The 18,882-nt window shown below is 41.2% G+C and overlaps 1 protein-coding gene and 1 long non-coding RNA gene across 3 annotated transcripts in view; one reads left to right on the top strand and one right to left on the bottom strand.

Annotated features, from left to right (window-relative positions):
* The window catches only part of LOC116694006 (uncharacterized), a 26,298-nt gene extending 20,477 nt beyond the window's left edge, over positions 1 to 5,821 (top strand). Inside the window, exon 3 of the long non-coding RNA XR_004333050.1 lies at positions 5,701 to 5,821. This is a non-coding gene — a long non-coding RNA (uncharacterized LOC116694006). The remainder of the gene's footprint in view (positions 1 to 5,700) is intronic.
* The window catches only part of herc4 (HECT and RLD domain containing E3 ubiquitin protein ligase 4), a 45,937-nt gene that overhangs the window by 23,794 nt on the left and 3,261 nt on the right, over positions 1 to 18,882 (bottom strand). Inside the window, exons 5-17 of one of the 2 annotated variants that reach the window (XM_032523394.1) lie at positions 18,512 to 18,733; positions 18,321 to 18,412; positions 17,008 to 17,138; positions 16,707 to 16,861; positions 16,147 to 16,223; positions 15,593 to 15,717; positions 14,376 to 14,435; positions 13,966 to 14,077; positions 12,906 to 13,095; positions 12,613 to 12,785; positions 12,382 to 12,501; positions 12,193 to 12,291; positions 11,935 to 12,102 (exon numbers count right to left, since the gene is read on the bottom strand). In XM_032523394.1, the coding sequence (XP_032379285.1) occupies positions 11,935 to 12,102; positions 12,193 to 12,291; positions 12,382 to 12,501; positions 12,613 to 12,785; positions 12,906 to 13,095; positions 13,966 to 14,077; positions 14,376 to 14,435; positions 15,593 to 15,717; positions 16,147 to 16,223; positions 16,707 to 16,861; positions 17,008 to 17,138; positions 18,321 to 18,412; positions 18,512 to 18,733 (1,724 nt within the window). Of the gene's footprint in view, positions 1 to 11,934; positions 12,103 to 12,192; positions 12,292 to 12,381; positions 12,502 to 12,612; positions 12,786 to 12,905; positions 13,096 to 13,965; positions 14,078 to 14,375; positions 14,436 to 15,592; positions 15,718 to 16,146; positions 16,263 to 16,706; positions 16,862 to 17,007; positions 17,139 to 18,320; positions 18,413 to 18,511; positions 18,734 to 18,882 lie in introns of both variants that reach the window. The other variant, XM_032523393.1, reaches the window with a different exon arrangement.

The raw sequence follows: 18,882 nt of genomic DNA on the forward strand, positions 1-18,882 counted from the left end.
GACCACTGTTGCCAATCTACCAAGACCCTGCCGTCCCTGGTAAACTTTCAGCTCAGACGGAGAAGACTGTCAAGATGCGCCAAGAGGCCCTGATCACTCTGGATGAACTGCAGAGAACTACAGCTGATGGGGAGATGTCTGTCCATAGACAACAATCAGTCGTACACTGCACAAATCTGGCCTTCATGGAAGATGGCAGAAGAAAGCCATTTCTTAAAGATACCATAAAAGTCTCGTCTAAAGTTTGCCACAAGCCACCGGGAGAACACCAAACTGTGGAAGAAGTGCTCTGGTCATGAAACCAAAATCAAACTTTTTGCCACAATGCAAAACGATATGTTTGGCGTAAAAGCAACACAGCTCATCACCCTCACACACCATCCCCACTGTCAAAATGGTGGTGGACAGCATCAGGTTGGGCCTGCTATTCTTCAGCAGGGACAGGGAAGATGGTTCAAATTGAGGGAAGATGGATGGAGCCAAATCAGACCATCCTGAGAAAACCTGTTTGGAGTCTGCAAAAGACCTGAGACTGGACGGAGATTTACTTCCAGCAAGACAATGACCCAAACATACAGCAAAATCTACAATGGAAGGGTTCACAAATAAACGTATCCAGGTGTTTAGAATGGCCAAGTCAAGTCCAGACCTGAATCCATCGAGAATCTGTGGAAAAACTGAAAACTGCTGTTCAAAACGCTCTCCATCCAACCTCACTGAGCTCCAGCTGTTTTTGCAAGGAAGAATGGCAAAATTTCAGTCTCTCCATGTGCAAAACTGATAGGACATACCCCAAGTTGACTTGCAGCGTAATCGTAGCAAAAGGTGGCTCTACAAGTATTAACGCAAGGGGCCGATAATTTTGCACGCACCACTTTCAGTTTTTTATTTGCTAACAAAAAGTTTAAAAATCCAATAGATTTCGTTCCTTCACAATTGTGTCCCACTTGTTGGATTCTTCACAAAAAATAAAAATTTTATATCTTTATGTTTGAAGCCTGAAATGTGTCAAAAGGTTGAAAAGTTCAGGGGCCGAATACTTTCGCAAGGCACTGTATTTCCCTCAGAAGGTGGTGGAAACCAAAGCTGAGCTAAACAGGGTTCAGAGAATTATTAGCCTTACATTCATCAGGTGGACACAAAACCGACTCATGTTAAAGTTAAAATTTAAAATGTAAGGATTGTATACAGGTTGTCTAATTCAGGGGTTCCCAAACTTTCAGCCCGCGACCCCCAAGTAACGGTGCAAGTGACTCGCGACCCCCCCCCCACCCCCCCCACTATAAACATTGCGCGCAACCGCGCACGCACTACAGGCGTATCCAAACATGAGCATATTGACCACAAAATAACACAACAGCCATGACATTATTCTACAGTAATTTACTCATTACTTTAATTTGAACTTAATCTCACCTAATGAGGTGGATGTGCAGTATGTTTGGAGCACAGCAATTTAAAAGCTCTATATTAATTAAAATAGTTTTTATATACATTACACACTAGGCCAAAAAAAAGAAAATCCCTTTACTATTTCGGCCTTACAGTATTCGCCATTTCGTGGTGTTGGTTTTAATCGGTCTGGAGTAACAACTGTGGGCATCAGCGATGGGGCGAAGGTAAAGCCCGTGTTGTACCGGCTACCACCATGAGTACGGCGTTGGTGGACTTCCGTTCTGGACCAGAGGCAGCGCCGGGCGCTCGCTCTGTGGAAGGAGCGACACGGAGCAGATGGCCGGGGCTGCCTACTGTTTATACAACTTTATACATCCTCAAACTGGCTGGATCATCACATCCTCCCAAGGAGGCACCAGCAGGGACATTGTCGGAGGAAGTTCAGGCAGCAACGGCAGAGGAGCTGAGACACGAGTTTAGAGGAGGAAAGGAGCGGGGCGCGGTCCGAACCCCGGGTGGGGGGGACGCGGTCCGGGAGCAATGCGCACCACGGCAGACCACCACACGGAGGCAGTGACAGGTTAGGTTAGGTTATAAATTGTTCAAAGAAAATACTTTTAGGTGTTATTTGCATGTTTACATACCATATTTTTCAGATGTGAATGGAATAATTACTTTTACTACTATGCCATGTTATGAGTTATGAAGCACCGGGGCAACTCAAGTGTAGGCTATAATTAACACTTAATTGTACATTTTGGTGTTATTTCGTTTTCTAGATTTCCTAACACAGTACCTGCATTAAAATTGCAATTAGGTATTATCATGACAGATTATAGAGTTTAGAGTCTTGCGGTTCCAGTACTTTTGGAATCCCGGCAGTTGTAGTGTTAAGTGTGGAGACCGCTACTCGAAGAAAAAAAATCAAAACAGCTGTTCCCTTTTTATTAGTTGCTTGTTTTATTTTAAATTTCTCCCTAGTTTTATCTTGTGTTAAAATCATGGCTAACATGACTATTCTAATCGTTTTTAAATTTTTTATTTATTTCTGGAAATCAACTCGCGACCCCCCCTCTCTGCGCGCGCCCCCCTGGGGTCGCGACCCCCACTTCGGGAATCACTGGTCTAATTTAAGGGCTTATTAATAATGAATGCGTTATATTGACATGGCTAGATGATGGGGTTTATTAAAGATGATGTAGCTTCAAGTGTTCTGCTAGTAAAATCAGGCAGTATATATACAAATCTGTGCCATTTCGATTAAAACATAAAAGGTAATGCTGTTGTGATGTCTGCGACATTCATGGCAGGTGATCTTCGGGGAGAAGAGGCCGTTGATGCAGGCGGCGTGAGAAAGGAGTTCTCCTCCTAATCATGAAAGAGCTGCTGATCCAAAATATGGGATGTTCCTTTACTACAGGAGTCCAGGCTCATCTGGTTTTCAAACAAGTACATATTGTTTTAAATATATAATAAAAAATAATTGTTTTAGCTATTTTAGGTGCACTCTGAGGGTGCGTTTTCACACCCTAGTTTTGCTGGGTTTGAATCAGTTGATGAGTTTGTAAACTTGGAGCGTTTCCCACTTTGTTCGATTCCTTTCACATGAGAAAATCCATGTGAACCAAAATGCATCACTACTACAAACCCAGAAAGGCCGTTTCTCCCCTTATTGATCAGATGTCTGGAGCAGGAGCTACAGAGTAATGCAGGAAGAAGGTTGTTTTTCTGTTCAAATGACCCGCACCAAGGGTGTAAATGCTCCAGGGTTCAATAACAAAAGTGAAAATGCCCTTAAGGCCTCTTTCCTCACCATTCCAGACCTGTCGCAACATGTGAATAGAAATGACGCACAGTAGATCTCGCTGCGCGCCAGATTTTAAAACCAACTGCCACTTTGCTCGTTTGAAAAGCCATGATGTTTCTCTCTCATGGATAGGCCAAATTCTCTGGGAGGCAAACAGAGAAAGGGGAGGTACCTTATAAGGGAAGATTCCGATCGGCCCATCTGAGCTTTTATCTTCTCAAGGCGAGCAGGCTACCCAGGGATGGGTTACAACTACGACCATTTCTTGCCACTGAGGGGCCATAGCGGCATGGGGGAACCATATTAATGTAAAAAAAAAATCATCTAGTGAAATTTACATCTGGACCTTTAACCCTCTCTTAATGGGGAACCTGGAGTGATCGTATTATGAATTGGTCCTTTTCCGTATCCTCCAGACTTTGAAGACATCGACTTGTTTAACCTGATCGGATCATCTGTGCCTGGCCATCTACAATCTCACTATAGTGGAGCTCAACTTCCCTGTGGCCCTCTACAGAAGCGCTCTGAAGAGGAAGCCAACGCTAGAGGACCTGAAGGAGCTAATCCAGATGTGAAGGTCAATCAAGCAACAGTCATCTGAGGTTCCCATTACATGTTTATGAATGTCATTTACCATGGTATTTCTTAGCATCTAAAATTGAGTATTTTACTGTTATTATTTTACCACAGAGTTATTTGAACGATCTCACAAGTGTTCAACATGTCTGTTTTAAGAAAATAATGTGAAATAGTCTATTTCTCCCTCATCTTAAACTAGGAGTCTGCGCAGTTACTGGACTACACAGAAGATGACTTGGAGGAAACCTTCTGCTTGAACTTCACAGTAAGAGATGTGTCAAACAGCAGTCTCTGTGGGGCATGAAGTGTAAAACACATAGTTGTGATTTCTGTATATCATAGCAGCAATATCTAAACAGTTTTTTTTTTTTTTTAGATCAGGAGAAAACTATGGTGCCACAGAGGTCTTGGAACTAGTAACCGAATGGCGAAGACTCAATGTCAATCAATCAAACAGTGAAATTGTCTCAGTCATGTGTTAACCAGTAGCAGGTGTTGTTTAAAGGAATAGATTGACATTTTTGGAAAAAATGCCTTTTTGCTTTCTGCCGAGAGAGATGTAACAGATCAATACCTCTCTCGTCGTAAGTTAAATATGTAGCTGTAGCCAGCAGCCAGTTAGCTTAGCATAAAACCTGGTAACAGGGGAAAAGCTAGCATGGTTCTGTCCAACGTAACAAAATACCACCTCTAAAGTTCACACATTAACAGTTTGCATAATCTTTTAAAGATTCAGTGTAAATCATATTGTCAGAAATCATTTCCCAACATGTCAAATCATGTTTAGTGAAGTCTCTCTGCTGAAGTGTTCACAACCTTCACCACTAAATCGTTTCTGATTCAGATCTGGTCATGTGTTGTGTTCACCCCTGCTGTATATTCATTTCCTGTATATAGGACCGTCCCATGACTTTACTTTTAATGGATTCCTCTCTTCCTTCTCCGCCAGCAAGCTTCGTCAATGCAATGTGGACTACGTTTTCAACACGTCAGTGGCCCGCTGTTGTTAGTGCTTCTCGCAGGCTTCCACAAGTTTGCGGTGGAGAAGTTCTAGAGGCTGTTCCAGCCAAAGAACTGCAAGCCATGGTCATTGGCACACCACATATGGACAGAGCTTGAAAAGGTCTCATTTCACATAATGATGAATGGAAATGTCATCTCACCTTCTTTGTCAAATCGGACGTAGTGATTTAAACGGTAACAACGTTTGTCTCTACCTTTCAGAGCACGAATACAAAGGGGAGTACTGGGCGGACCATCCCACCATCAGGCTCTTCTGGAGGTCTTCCACAATCTTCCTTAAGAGAAAAAAGAGTTTCTCTGATAGTGTTGCCACCAGGCATGGCTTGTTTTAAAAAAAAATAATAATCACCACTGTATAGGATGCTGTTTATACTTCATGTGTTTTTGTTTCAGCTTGAAAAGTGAAACTAGCCTTTTACAGTGTTCCTCACAGGAAGTGACCGCATACCCATTTTGGGCATGAAATGCCTGAAGCTGGTGATCCAGCCACCGGTGGAGGGAGCATTACTTACCTGTGCCCACACCTGCTCAACCTCGGACCTACCCAAGTACAGAGTCTGGAAACACTCCGGCGAGAAGCTTCTACAGGCTATAGATCACAATCAAGGCTTTAATTGGCCTGATAGTACACAGAAATGCCTAGAACTGTCCAGTCTGTCCATGGCAACCACATTGCCAATGTTTTGTTTCGTCTGGATTCTGAAAAAGAAGGACACTGCACTTAACTGACAAAGAGTTGGATGTCTAAATTAAACAGATAATCTGCTTTGATTTTCCAGCTTCCCCCCCCCCTCCGTATTTGATGCTATACTACAGTCGAATCACAATTATATTGCTCTTGTAGATGATTTTCTTCATGTTTGGATAAGATGATATTATAAGCAAACGGTTTAGAGTGCAGGGAATGCATACACCAGACTACCTGTAATTCAATGAAATGCAGTAGCAATACCTTTCTGTAGCTTATAATGTATTCTTACGTGAGAGTTTTCCGTTCTGTCTATCTATACGTGGGGGGGAGGAAAAAAAAAACATTAGCCCCTCAACAATTGACAGGGTCTTAACAAAAATGCAACATATTGAGCTCCATTGCATGATGTGGTAGTAGTTGCGTGCATGGCTACTGCAGTGACTCCTATTGCATTTTACAGGACACCGATGTTGTGTCCATACCCTGTCATGAAGTGTTTAAACCCGACAATGTAAAACCTTTGTTTCACATGAGTTATGTTGTAACTTGATTGAGAGCATGTTTTGCTTTAGACGGTAGTGGATTTTCTGGCTGTCGCCTTAAAACAATCCACGAATAAAAACAAAGTACAGCCACTGAAATAATTCTGAGTTACTTTAGTGATATCTCGTATAGCCAGGTCGTCCCATAGCATTCTGGGATGGGAGAGAAACGTGCTCTGGTTTATTGGCATTTCTTTTAACCAATCATAAGAGTCATGGCGCGCTAAGCTCCGCACCGAGCTGCTGCAAATAGCCTCGGGAAGAAACTTGTTTGGTCGAACGTTCAAAGTTGTTAAATTCTATGAGAGAAAACTCTGATTTGACAGATGATCTACCATGCTGTCTCAGTTTACCCTGCATAGATCTAAGGAGCAGTTAACCAAAGTCCTAAAATCCACCGGAGTTTAAAATTCCAACTCAAGAAAGCGAAAAGGAACGGACATCTGCAAAAAGACATGCATCCGGTGATTTCCTCCTGCGCCGGAGCAATCCCAAAAGTGGAACGTCGAGGACAAAGAAGCATGGGCCGATTCCAAGGTACACCAAGGTTTGAAAAGGTAAGGTTTTAAAGACAATATTTCTGCCATACTGTTCTAAGGTATGAGCTGTTTTTAATGAGTCTTCAGGACAGAAAGTGCAGTTTAGAAATCCATCTCCTGCCCGGTGCTTAAAGTAAATACATGTGTTAAATTAAAGGTTTTAACCAGACATTTAAAAAATACCTTTATAGCTGTCATTGCAATACCATAATATTTTTGCTTAGGTTATACCGCAGCATCCCATCCGGCCCATGCCTGAATATAAACTATTTTTGGGAATAAAAACTGTTTTAAGGCATGAGGATTCTTGGATCATATTGCAACCTCATGCCTTTGGAATGATCACTGACTCATGATGTGGTACCACAAATACTATCCAGTTTAGTTTCCATAATTTACTGGCATGATGATGAAGAATGTTGACTGATTCCCTAACTGAAACCTGAAGGGAGTTCTATCAGAACAGTTCAGGTATACATTTAATGATAAATCATATGCACCGTTGCAAGCCATTAAGGAGTAAATATGGATGTTGTCTATTCCATCTGTACAGTCTTTTGTTAAATTTAGTTTCAAGGGGGCAGCTCGTGGTGGACCACGATAGTGGGAACCACAGGAAGGACAGCGCTGGGCATCCTCCTCATGAAGCCAGAAACCACACAATAGCAGTGTTGTCTTCCCACCTGCAGAGAGTTAATTACGATTTCACCTGGTTTGTATGTACACATGCATACCAGATCACTGGGCTTGCCTTAATGAGCTTTACTTACAAATACAGCCCACCATCCTTTTGTTTCCATGCCTGGCACAATGTGGGGTCCTCCTTGGTGCCAGCATACTCCTTGGGCTTCAGCTACTGTAGGGATCCTGTAATTAATTTGAAGAAAATTAGTATGCAAGGCCTAAAAACACAGTATCTGGGTTTTTTGTAGCATACCTTCCCAGTTTGAGGGCCTGAGGGCGCTCTCTCCAGTCCAGTGGCCTGCTCCTCATACTGTGCACTCCTGAAAATAAATGGAAAGTGTTGCTTAAAAATGAATGATTCAAAGCATCGGTCTGTTGTGCTGTTGGTCACCATTAAGTCGGGCTGTCTGTCTACTTGCATGTGATAACTGCACGTAGCACGGGACGCCACCCCACCCAGCCTGTCCCTGTCCCCTGCCCACCAGGATACTGGCTCTACCAGCAGCACGCGGCCAGAGGAGGTGCTTCTATTAAAGGCCTTTCCACGAGTACAATCCAAATGACCTCATATTTGATTCAAACGAGTTACATTAAGGCGGAACATAGTAACATGCAGTGTTACCTACATAGCCTGTCATATAGCAACTAAGTTACCACAAAACAGACATTTCATACTGCAAGTAAATATGTCAAAGTTAATGTTATTATCCTTTACTAACAACCAGCGGTGGCAAGCTAATAATGCAGACGTGTATTAGCGTTTTAGCCACCAAACAATGCAAAAAATATCGCTTTAACGCATCTACGTGACTACGTTAGCATGTCAACTTAACGTGTAGCTCCCTTCAATTTAACTCCTGGCGATGACAGCACGTCTGGGGCCTGTACTACGGTCCAAACAAGTCCGGTGACTAACAGACCTCTCAACCTTTCGCACGTGGCTAAGGCCGGTTAACGGTCTAGCTCCTACATTGGCTCCTCAGCTCTCAATGTTGTTGCTGTACAAGCTCGAAGAAGAAGAAACGTCCCGCCTGCTGTAAATCCCACTTTGGAGGTGCTCTGAAACAACTATCAGATGGACGAAATGAACCCGACACCGTCTTGAGTGACAGGTGCTCGGACCAATAAGAGGAACGAAATGGGCTGTGCTAACCAATAAAATAGGCAGAGGGGTCACGAGGAACAGGTGGTAAATTGGTTGACATCAGAAGTGGTCCAGTTCTACCGATACGGGAAAGTAGTAAAAACGTTTCCATGCCTTTTTTTCTCTCTCAAATGTCACTTGCATTAGGAAAACATCACGTAAAATTTCAAAGCAAATCATCGCTTTTAACAAGTTATTAAAATTATTAAAGATTATTAATCCTAATGTTGACATGACAGAACTCCCCGCACACCAGTGGAGAGAGAAATGTTGGATACTCCCTCTGGATCTTGTTGGATTGTTAATGTAATTCAAAAGTGGAAATTAAATGGTTAGTCCAATTGTTGGACATATGAAAGTCATTTGGTTTCTGAAGGTTTGCAAGAAAATACGAAGCATGCAGTGATCTCCTAGTTCACCATGGTTACTTCAGTGATATATGTTCCTCAGTATTGTCTTGGTTATTGACTGTCAGAACGCTCACGTGTAGGAATAGTAACACATGAAATGGATCAAGTTTTGTAAACCGTTTATGTCCCTGAAGAAAATGTAAAATGAGATGGACGTATTGTCTGTTGCTAATAGATTGCAGGTTATATTATGTTTTCTGAGATGAACTGGTTAATTTCCACAACTAGCCAATCAGAGCCCAGCGTGTGGAGTTCCTCCTGTGTTTACAGCATCACTGATGAGACCTAACTGGAACTTTTTATTTCCGTGCCACGTATGCTTCTGGAGCGTGATCACTGTGGACGGTCACATTCGTAATCCCAAACCCTCTAGAATAAAGTCAGTTTTTTTTTACTGTCAATATTATTATTTTTTGCTATGGTATGAAAACTTTTTCTCTCAAATATCTTTTTTCTCTCATAAATGCTTTTTGCTATCATGGTGATAACTTTTCCTCTCCGACCATTTATTATATCGCATGTAATAAAGAAACTAACTATCTCCATAGTTTACCAGATCAGCCTCTAACCTGCAGCACGTTATATTTTCGTCACTGACTCGCTGGGAACGGGCTAACCTGATGAACGTCACATCGTAATCCCCAATCCTCTATGATGGGTGAGTTCTCGCCTATGGGGCGCCGTTTGTAAAGCAGCTCAATAACAGCAACATTTTGTCACTTAGCTTTAAATAAGTGTAAATAACTGGTATAAATTTTTGAGGTCACTTTCTTTCACATTACAACAATATTTGTCAACTGGAAATATTTTAAATAGTTAATCAAATACTTAAATACACACCTAAATGTTAATGTTAAACTATAGTGCTAAATCTAAACATCTAAATGTTAAATCTAAATCTAAATGGTAATCTAAATCAAATGTTAAATCTAATCTAAATCTAAATGTTAAATCTAAATATAAATCTAATCTAAATGTTAAATCTAAATCTAAATCTAAATGTTAAATTCTAAATATTAAAACTAAATCTAAATGTCTAAATCTAAATCTAAATCTAAAGTTAAATCTAAATATTAAAACAATCTAATCTAAATTTTAAATCTAATATTAAATCTAATCTAATTTAAATCTACATCTAAATGTTAAATCTAAATCTAAATGTTAATCTAAATCTAAATCTAACATGTAAATATCTAATATAATCTAATCTAAATGTTAAATCTAAATCTAATGTTAAATCTAACTAAAGATGTAAATCTAAATCTAATCTAAATGTATATCCTAAATCTAATCAAAGTTAAATCTAAATGTTTCGGGCTGAAACTAAATATTTAGCTATATGCAATTAATGTCGGTAACCGAAGTACCAAAATAAAAGCTCTCGCGGAGGTCAGCGCGTATGTTGATTATAGTGTCAATAACGAATAACTAAATCCTCTCATCGGGAGATATTGGACTCTTGAACTGGATAACCGTGCAAAATAACTACCAAAATAATAAACACCAGTTGGGAAAACTGTATTTGAACGAGTACTGTTGAGTTTTTAAAAAAGTGTCACTTTTGGTGAATGGTGTGGGATGATAGCCACTATAGCCCCAGCCCCGGGGGGGGGGGCTCACTTTGACTGGTCCTGTCACGTTCGCCTTGCTTAGACGTCGCGAAGAGCGCTATCCCCCGCTCGCCCCCGACAAAGGATAACTGTACCGTTGGCCATAGGTCATCTGCGTAATGTCTAACGATCCGCGTTAGCCGAGAAACATTCGGCAGAGCCTCCCGGTGGCTTGACAAACTTATCAACCAACACGACCAGCCTCATGGGCCACCGCAGCCACCTGGTAAGCATGTTCCTTCCAAACTCACGGAGCTAGCATTGTCTTGTTGTCAGTAGTAGCCATCTCTACTGCTATGTACCGTTAGCTAGTTTAGTTTAAGTTAGCCTTGCAACAGGGTTGCTAGCTCCGTGAATTGGAAAACATGCTTACCGAGGTGGCCTGCGGTGGCCCTGAGCTTTTTGCAGGAGTCCGCTGTTGAATAAGTTTGTTTCAGCCACCAGGACGGGCTCTGCCGATGTTCTCGGCAACGCCCCGGATTCTTTAGAACGCATAGCTGACCATGGCCCCATACCCGTGCCTTGTCGGGGGCGCGGATAGGCTCTTGCTGACCTTAATGCAAGCGAACGTGACAGACCGTCAAAGTGAGCCCCCCCCCCCGTGGCCCTGGCTATAGTGCTATAATTTCCCACCCATTCATAAATTACACTAAAACCAAGTACCTTCAAATAAAGTTTTTGATACTCCTTCCATTTCAAAATGATTGCTTGCACAGTGCTCCTTGGGATGTTTAAAGTTTGGGAAATCTCTTTTTATCCAAATCCGGCTTTAAACTTCTCCACAACAGTTAGTACGGGACTGCTGGGTGTTCGCTTGTCTTCATGATGGCTCTCTGCGCTTTCAACAGAACAGGAGACTATCACAGAGCAGGTGATTTTATACAGAGACTTGATCACACACAGGTGGATTCTATTTATCACCATCAATCATTTAGGACAACATTGGATCATTCAGAGATCCTCGCTGAACTTCTGGAGTGAGTTTTGCACTGAAAGTAAGGGGCCGAACAATTTTGCCACGCACCACTTTAGTTTTTTATTTGCTAAAAAAGTTTAAAATATCTAATAGATTTCGTTTCACTTCACAATTCCCACTTGTTGGTGATTCTTCACAAAAAATAAAATTTTTATATCTTTATGTTTGAAGACTGAAATGTGTCAATTCGGGGGCCGAATACTTTCGCAAGGCACTGTATCTGTCTCTTAAGCAGCTAAATGCTCCACTATGCTCACCAACTAGTTGCTAACTTTCTCTGTGCTGGATGGTGCTGGGCAGGTAGTGTACAGTGGGTTTTTAGAGCTTCTTTTTTGTTGTTGTTGCTGGAAACAGCTGCCCGCTGCAATGAGACTGAACCAAAATGCCAAAACAACAAGCTGTAAGACGCTAAAACGCTGAGAAGACCCATAGAGTTGTTATCTATGGGGTCGTCACTGCGAGCACCTTTCACATTCACTTCGCTCATTTGCTCCTTTGTTAATGGAAAATAAGTATTATTATAGCAGCTTTTACCTTGAGTGGTTTCTTGTAGTCAACGTTCTTGGACTTCCTGAGGACTTCCATGGTGTCTCCAACAATGTTTTCCCTCTGGACGATGAGGATGAGGCACGGGTTGACAGATTCCACTGCTGGCATGAACATGGAGCTGAAGTTCTGCATCTGTGCCTGGTCCACTGCCATCTATCAACATGACAAGGAGGATTAGGAATTATTGACACCATTATAGGTGTGAAAATCGTTTGACAGCACCAGATTCAGCTCCTTCTTTACCTGCATCTGTATGACAGCATCAGTATGAAGCAGTGTGGTCTTCGCTTGGGCGTCAAACACAAAGGGATACCTGCACAGAGTCACCACACCATCATGACCCTGAGGATACAGAGGCATAAACAAATGGTTCATACAGATGCCTTAAAACAGACAAATGTAGTTACCATGGTATTATCACAGGGGACTCACCATTGGGTACATCTGCCTCTGGATCCATGTGATGTAGTCATTTCTGATGTCTATCAGGTCATCCAACTCATGGATGTAGAATTTATCGTACTGAATGATGTGTCCTGCTCTCTCACTCACCTGAAGCAAAAGGCAAATGGATGTAATCAACAGTTCTTCCAGGTACTGTATGTTGTACACGCGATTGGATTCTAACACAAATCCATAGATTGATTTTGGTTCATTTCTCACCATGTGCAGGATCTCCAGGAGTCGGAGAGACGTGTCTAGGAAACAGGTGAAAATTCTCTGCTCTACCGAAGGAATGCCCATCTTGTGCATCTGAAGCAGATACACCACCACGCCCTTGTACAACTCAACCAGCCGCTGGAAGACTTGGGGCTCAAACGTAGACCACCAGTTTCCTGATGCAAATACAAGACCGAACATTTCGTGAGAAGAAAGAATGATGAAAAGCAGACATTTTCAAAGAAATTGTTGGATCGTCTTTGGTAATAAAAAAAACCCCACATAATTCATCCTACCTAACACCTTCAATGGAGCCTCTTTCAGACTGAGGATTGATTTGGCAAACGGGATAGCGATGGTCACGTAATTATTTCGGTCACTGAAGAGAGGGCATTCTGGGAGAGTGAGGTAGAGTCTCAGGGCTTCAATGTCTGGAGGAGAGTTGCTTAGTCTGGGAATTAGGTTCTTCTCCAGACTGGCAGCAATCTGAGGGGGACAGAAGAAAGTATGTTATAATCCCTAATAGATGCATCTCCTGAATCAATGCTAGTTTCATAAACACTGTGTTAAGAAAGGCAGAGGGTAAGTACCCACTGAGTACCCAGGGCCCCAGCATGGGTAAGGCTTTCAAAAGAAATGCCTGGAATTTAAAGTTTAAGGCTGAATTTTGCTGTCAAAACATAAAAGGAACTTAATTGCAATAAGTTAAGTTCAAATAAAAAAATGCAATAAGCAATACTTTTATATTAAACAATGAATACTGGGGCTACTTTTTTTGTATAAATATATGGAGTATACGTATTGTTCCTTTAAGTGTAATTATGCTAATGTTCTATAATGTCGTAAATCCTCATAGTGAACGTATTATGCAGTCATTACATTATGAAGAGGGCTGGAATATGCTCAGAGTCCAGATTGTGCAGACTTAGATCTAAATGTTATAAACCCTATTAACCACTACAGATGATGTTTACTTATTGATTCAGCAGTATGACAATTGATGTACAAGGGGAAGGGGGGGTACATACTGTATGTTTGGGGCAGAGCTTTCTGTGCACCGCCACTGACAGTTATAAAATATGTACTAATCTCAATTAAATCCAACTGTTCCCAGGCAACTAATCAAAAATGATATGAGCAACTTACAAAAGGAAAACAGCGACAAGATCAGGCAGGCTGTGGATAATAGTGTGAAAAATAGTGGTTTCTAGAAACTCAAACCCAGTTTATTGTGCATGAGGACTGCTATGTACATTTACAGCAAATATGTTAAGCATATAGAACTATATCAATTTTCTGTAGTAAACTAGTGGGGAAACAGCAACGTGAATAATGGATTTGCTTGAGACCGCTGACCTGCTGAGCGACCTCAGGGTGATCTTCTTGGACCACTCTGTGAAACAGGAGGCGTGCCTGGTTCATATCCACCCCTGAACATTTACTGCTGGTACTGTAGTGATCTGGATGACTGTGGAAAAGAAACAGACTGTTAATATAAGGCTGTAAAGGCAACTGGTAACTTAGTGCCTCTCTGGTCTCGACCATACACACTGACTGTGACATAAAAAGCCCCACCTGGTAGCAGGTCTGATACTTGTAGGTTACTAATGTGGGAAGGATTTCTCTATTCAGATATATATCAGATGCAAACAGTGTGTGAATAAGAAGGATCAAATGAGTAAAGAAAATGCATTGGATTTGATAATAATGAAGACTTTTAAAGCAGACGGTCAAAGAAAATGGAGTAAATTATAAAATGTGATTACCTCATTGACAGAAAGGATCCGTTGAGGCAGCTTGCTGAGGAGAACACGAGGTCAATCTCACTAAAGGAATCATCAAAGCAAGTCATTAGTATGCTGATTTTTCACAAGAAAATCTCCATAGAGCACATTTGCAAAGAGATACAGCAGCAGTACTTCCTCAGTAGGCTTAGCTCTGTTGGAACCAGCGGCCAGATTCTTTTTCTATTTCATAACTCAGTGATTCTGTGTCATGTTGTCCTGCGTCAGAGCCTATCTGCTAAACTAAAAACTAAATTATACTAACTAAAAATTAGCAACCTATTGCACAGTCCTTCCAAACAATCCACAAGAAGAGCATGATCAGACTTGCTAACAGCATCTCTTCTGATTCTATTCAGGTTTTAAATTATGAATACCCACTTCTGCCTTCCAACAGGCGATTTAGAGTCCCTTTGTTTAATTACAACGGGCTTAAGAACTAATACATCAGTCTACCCTGTTGCTGAACCAAAATCTGTTTGCTGCCAGTTAAGATCTGGACCTGAGGATTTCATAACGCGTTTCTTTGCCCTGGCTGTTGATTTGTCTTCATCTTTGTGCTATATGTGCAATTGTTGTCTAGCTCTGTGTGCATTTGTCTTTTTATTTCTGCTTTTTTTAGCGGAGCTGCTGGCGAATACAAAATGACTTTTGGTGTGAACTGACAATAAAGTTGTCTTGTATCGTATACAGAACTTACAGAATCGTGACAACTTGTCTAACTGTAATAAAAAAAGATCTCCATTTCTGTTCCACTGGATTAAGGAGAAGCTACCCTTGATTACGCAATGGTACGGAGAAACATTTCAGGTTTTTTCCTGCGGAACATCTTAGCGCCATTTTAAAGGGTAAATTATTTTTTATATAATATATGGCAACCCCTTCTCGATTACCTTCTTAGTGATCTTGTTGATCTACCGCAGAAAGGGCGTCCGCACCTTGCCTTTACAAATAAGTCAAATGTTATTCCTTTGACATGACTCTAATGCAAATAATGACGCATGATATGATTCTAATGTGTGTGGATGTAACATGTACATTATTACTCGGAACTTGTAATTTGACAAGATCTGAGCTGTCTGGTTCTTTGTTTGTTAATGTAAAAACTGATAACATATTGAAAGAAACTAAACATCCACAATGTACTTGGACAATGAACTTGAAGCAACTGTAACACCAATAACATGAAGTCCCTTTACTTGGAGATTTCTTGTGGCAGTCTTCCTGGTGAGTGGTTGCACCACTTGTGTATAATATCCTCATTCAAGGTGCAGATCTTTCTGTAGGGATCTTGTATCCTCACGTCATTTATGTCCTGGAGTTTCTACAAAAAGTTAAAACAAATAAAACAAATCTTGAACTTGTATGAAATAAAGTGATGGAGGCAAATCTCAAAATCGCAAGGCAAAAAGTTTCAATTGTGCAAAATCTAAGTGGTATTTACTTCAATGACGTTGCATCTTGAGAAATGTCAGGTCGCTGATGTTCAAAACAAAAAACATGAAGCACTACTTGAATCCACTTAAATCAGCTCCTTTATACACATGGCTACATGATTAAAAACCAGACCAACATTTATAAAGCTTGCAGCATCTGGTGAATCAGGGGCTGACAAATCATGTTATTGCATGTTAAGAGATATAATTCTTGTTTATATATATATATATATATATATATATATAACAAGAATGATGTGTATGATGTGTAAATGATGTGTACGCAACACAAAAGCCTTTTAATAATGACAACTTACATTGGCAGTGCAATAGTGAGCAAAGCTTTGGTCTCCTCCGGCATAAATCCTCTTGACAAAAATGCCCCCCTCCGAGTCTGCAATGTTATGCAATGATGGCAAGAAATAAATAAATTCTAGGAAAGAAGAGGAGGTTGGGATGACCTTTGCATATATAGAGTAGAAGTACAACGTGTCAACTTTCAGATCCATATTTTTTTAATATTAACATGAATATTACTACAACAACCAACCCTGTAGCTTTTTTTTGCATCTTTTCATCTTATTGTTTTAGGTTCACCACCAGTGTGCATGGTGTCTCACCAGCCTCAGTAAATGACTGGAGACAGACATGGGTTGCTTACACAATACATTATCTGCTAGAGAGCTCAATTAAAAAGAGACTCTAAAAAAAAAAAAAATGAATCAAATTAGACATACAGTAGAATTGAACAAAATCTGCCCTAAGACCTTAATAAGCTGGTTATTATATAATTATTTGTTGGTGGGAGTTTCTTTGTTCTGTCCTGCCTTCTAGTCCACAGAAAATACTCTATGCAGCTTTATTGACAGTGTCTCACCTGTATCTGTTGGAGAATTGCAGGAAACCCAGGGGCCTTTGACGGGGGCGGGGCTTTTTCTGTTGCAAGTGGAGCGAGTTCCAAGCTGTCCGTTACCACCGAGCCCAAATGAGTCCATCTTCTCACGGGAGGGTGTGAAGGCAATCGTGTGCTGCCTTATAGTCATTTAAGAAAATGATTAGTCCTTCAATACCCATTTACACTGACTATTTACTATTACAGCATGCGCGGTGATGTCAACACACAAACGGATGTATCCAATGTTTGAAATAAAATGTGTACAAATACACAAATATATAACCTTCCGCAAGCAATCTGTGTGACTACGTTTCCCATGAGCTCAAACACTTTCCTAGGGTTGATTTCATGGTTTGCAGAGTTATGTCCAAGTTGTCCGTATCCTCCCGCTCCAAATGTAAACACACCTCCTTCCTGTAAAATTAGCAACACCCGTTATTCTGACACACATGCCCTGTCTGTACGTGCATGGACACTTTCCTTTTCAGATCTTGTGTACATGGACCTTTCGACGACGCGCATCCATGGAGCGCCGGGAAAGAGCCTGGACGCTTGCCGCAACGTCGCTGACTCATTGAGGTCTGGGCCTCAACCTGTGCATGTGATTGGTCCCTTGTCTTGTGTCTGTCTGTCTGTGTGTGGGTTTGTGTGTGTCTGTTTCTGCACGTGTTGGTTTGTTTCCCTTCCTCCCAGCTTTCCTCTCTGTCGTTTTTGGATCTGAGACGCGTTCTATTGTCTCAGTGTATGGTTTGTTTGAATATATCCACAAAAAACAACAACAACAACAACTACATACTGTCACGGGATGGGATCCTCCTTCCAAACTTCAGCCCTAACTGAAACAGAAACTTACTAGACAGGAAGTGAGCCTCTTCATCCCCCAGCCGTGGAGATTTTAACATTCACCAGCTGCTTAACTAGACAACTAGTTTCAGTTATGTTTGTTTAGCTACCCATAGCCAAATTGTGGCAGTGTTTGTCTGGTGACTGAAACTAATTTACTTTTTAAAATCCTGTCCACCCGTCATATTACCTATGACAGCATTACTTACTTGCTTAATTGATGAGATTTGGGGTAAGAGAAGATGAATTAGATGTTAAGATTATAAATCCGATTTTTAAAGAATGTTAGATATTAACGACTACTTCCTGATTCAACCTTGACCAACTGCGCTTGCACTTAGCAAGAATTGCCATACAAAGTTAACAATGTAACGAAATTGACATTCATCATGATTTGTTTTTGGCAATCTCCATTTTCAAATGAGTGGTTTAGATATATCAGTGACACTGGGACTGTTTAAAATGTGTCCAATTAGCCTGAAAGGTTGACTGTACAAAGCCCTTAGGACTCTGTAGGACATTGTAAGGCTATACTATTAACATATCTCAGCAATTAAGATGGCCAAAATATAATTTGTATAATGAGGAATGATGGTCATAACTATAAAAAAATATATATTTGAAAAAAATCAGGCCAAGGCTGTCAAAAAAATAATAATTTGCCACCATTAATCACAAACCAGTTTGATTCAAATCAAGGTCCTCCACACAACGCTGCAGGATTATCAAATAACCAAAAAGAATACAACTTAACTTGGTCAGTGCTGCTGTGTGATCCTCTCCACAGGAGATGTAAATCACTCTCTGAGATCTGAGAGACTTCAGCAGGGCAGGGAAAGACCGATCTGAAAAAGACCTTTGGACAATTAGTCTGAGTTGAGAGCTTGAATGCTCACAAATAGTAGTAGTAGTAGTAGTAGTAGTTTAGGGTGTTGATCCCCCACCATTGCTGTCATTGAGACCCAGCTGACCAAACTTGTTGCGCCCCCAACCAAACACGGCTCCTGAGAGAGTGAGGGCAAAGCTGTGAGCGCCACCTGCTGATATCTGGGCGAAAGGAATGCCCTGCAGAGACTGAATGATTTGCGGCGTGGAAATGCTCTGTCCGTTTATTCCTAGCCCAAGTTGTCCATATCGATTCTGGCCCCACGAGAAGACTTGGCCCCCTGTGAAAATAAAGATATGTCTTAAAGGTCCAATGGCATGAAAATTTGACTTGAGGTGTTTTAACATGAATATGCGTTCCCCCAGCCTTCCTATGGTCCCCCAGTGGCTAGAAATGGCGATAGGTGTAAACCGAGCCCTGGGTATCCTG

The sequence above is a fragment of the Etheostoma spectabile genome, chromosome 8 (assembly GCF_008692095.1).
Source record: "Etheostoma spectabile isolate EspeVRDwgs_2016 chromosome 8, UIUC_Espe_1.0, whole genome shotgun sequence".
Taxonomy (NCBI): domain Eukaryota; kingdom Metazoa; phylum Chordata; class Actinopteri; order Perciformes; family Percidae; genus Etheostoma; species Etheostoma spectabile.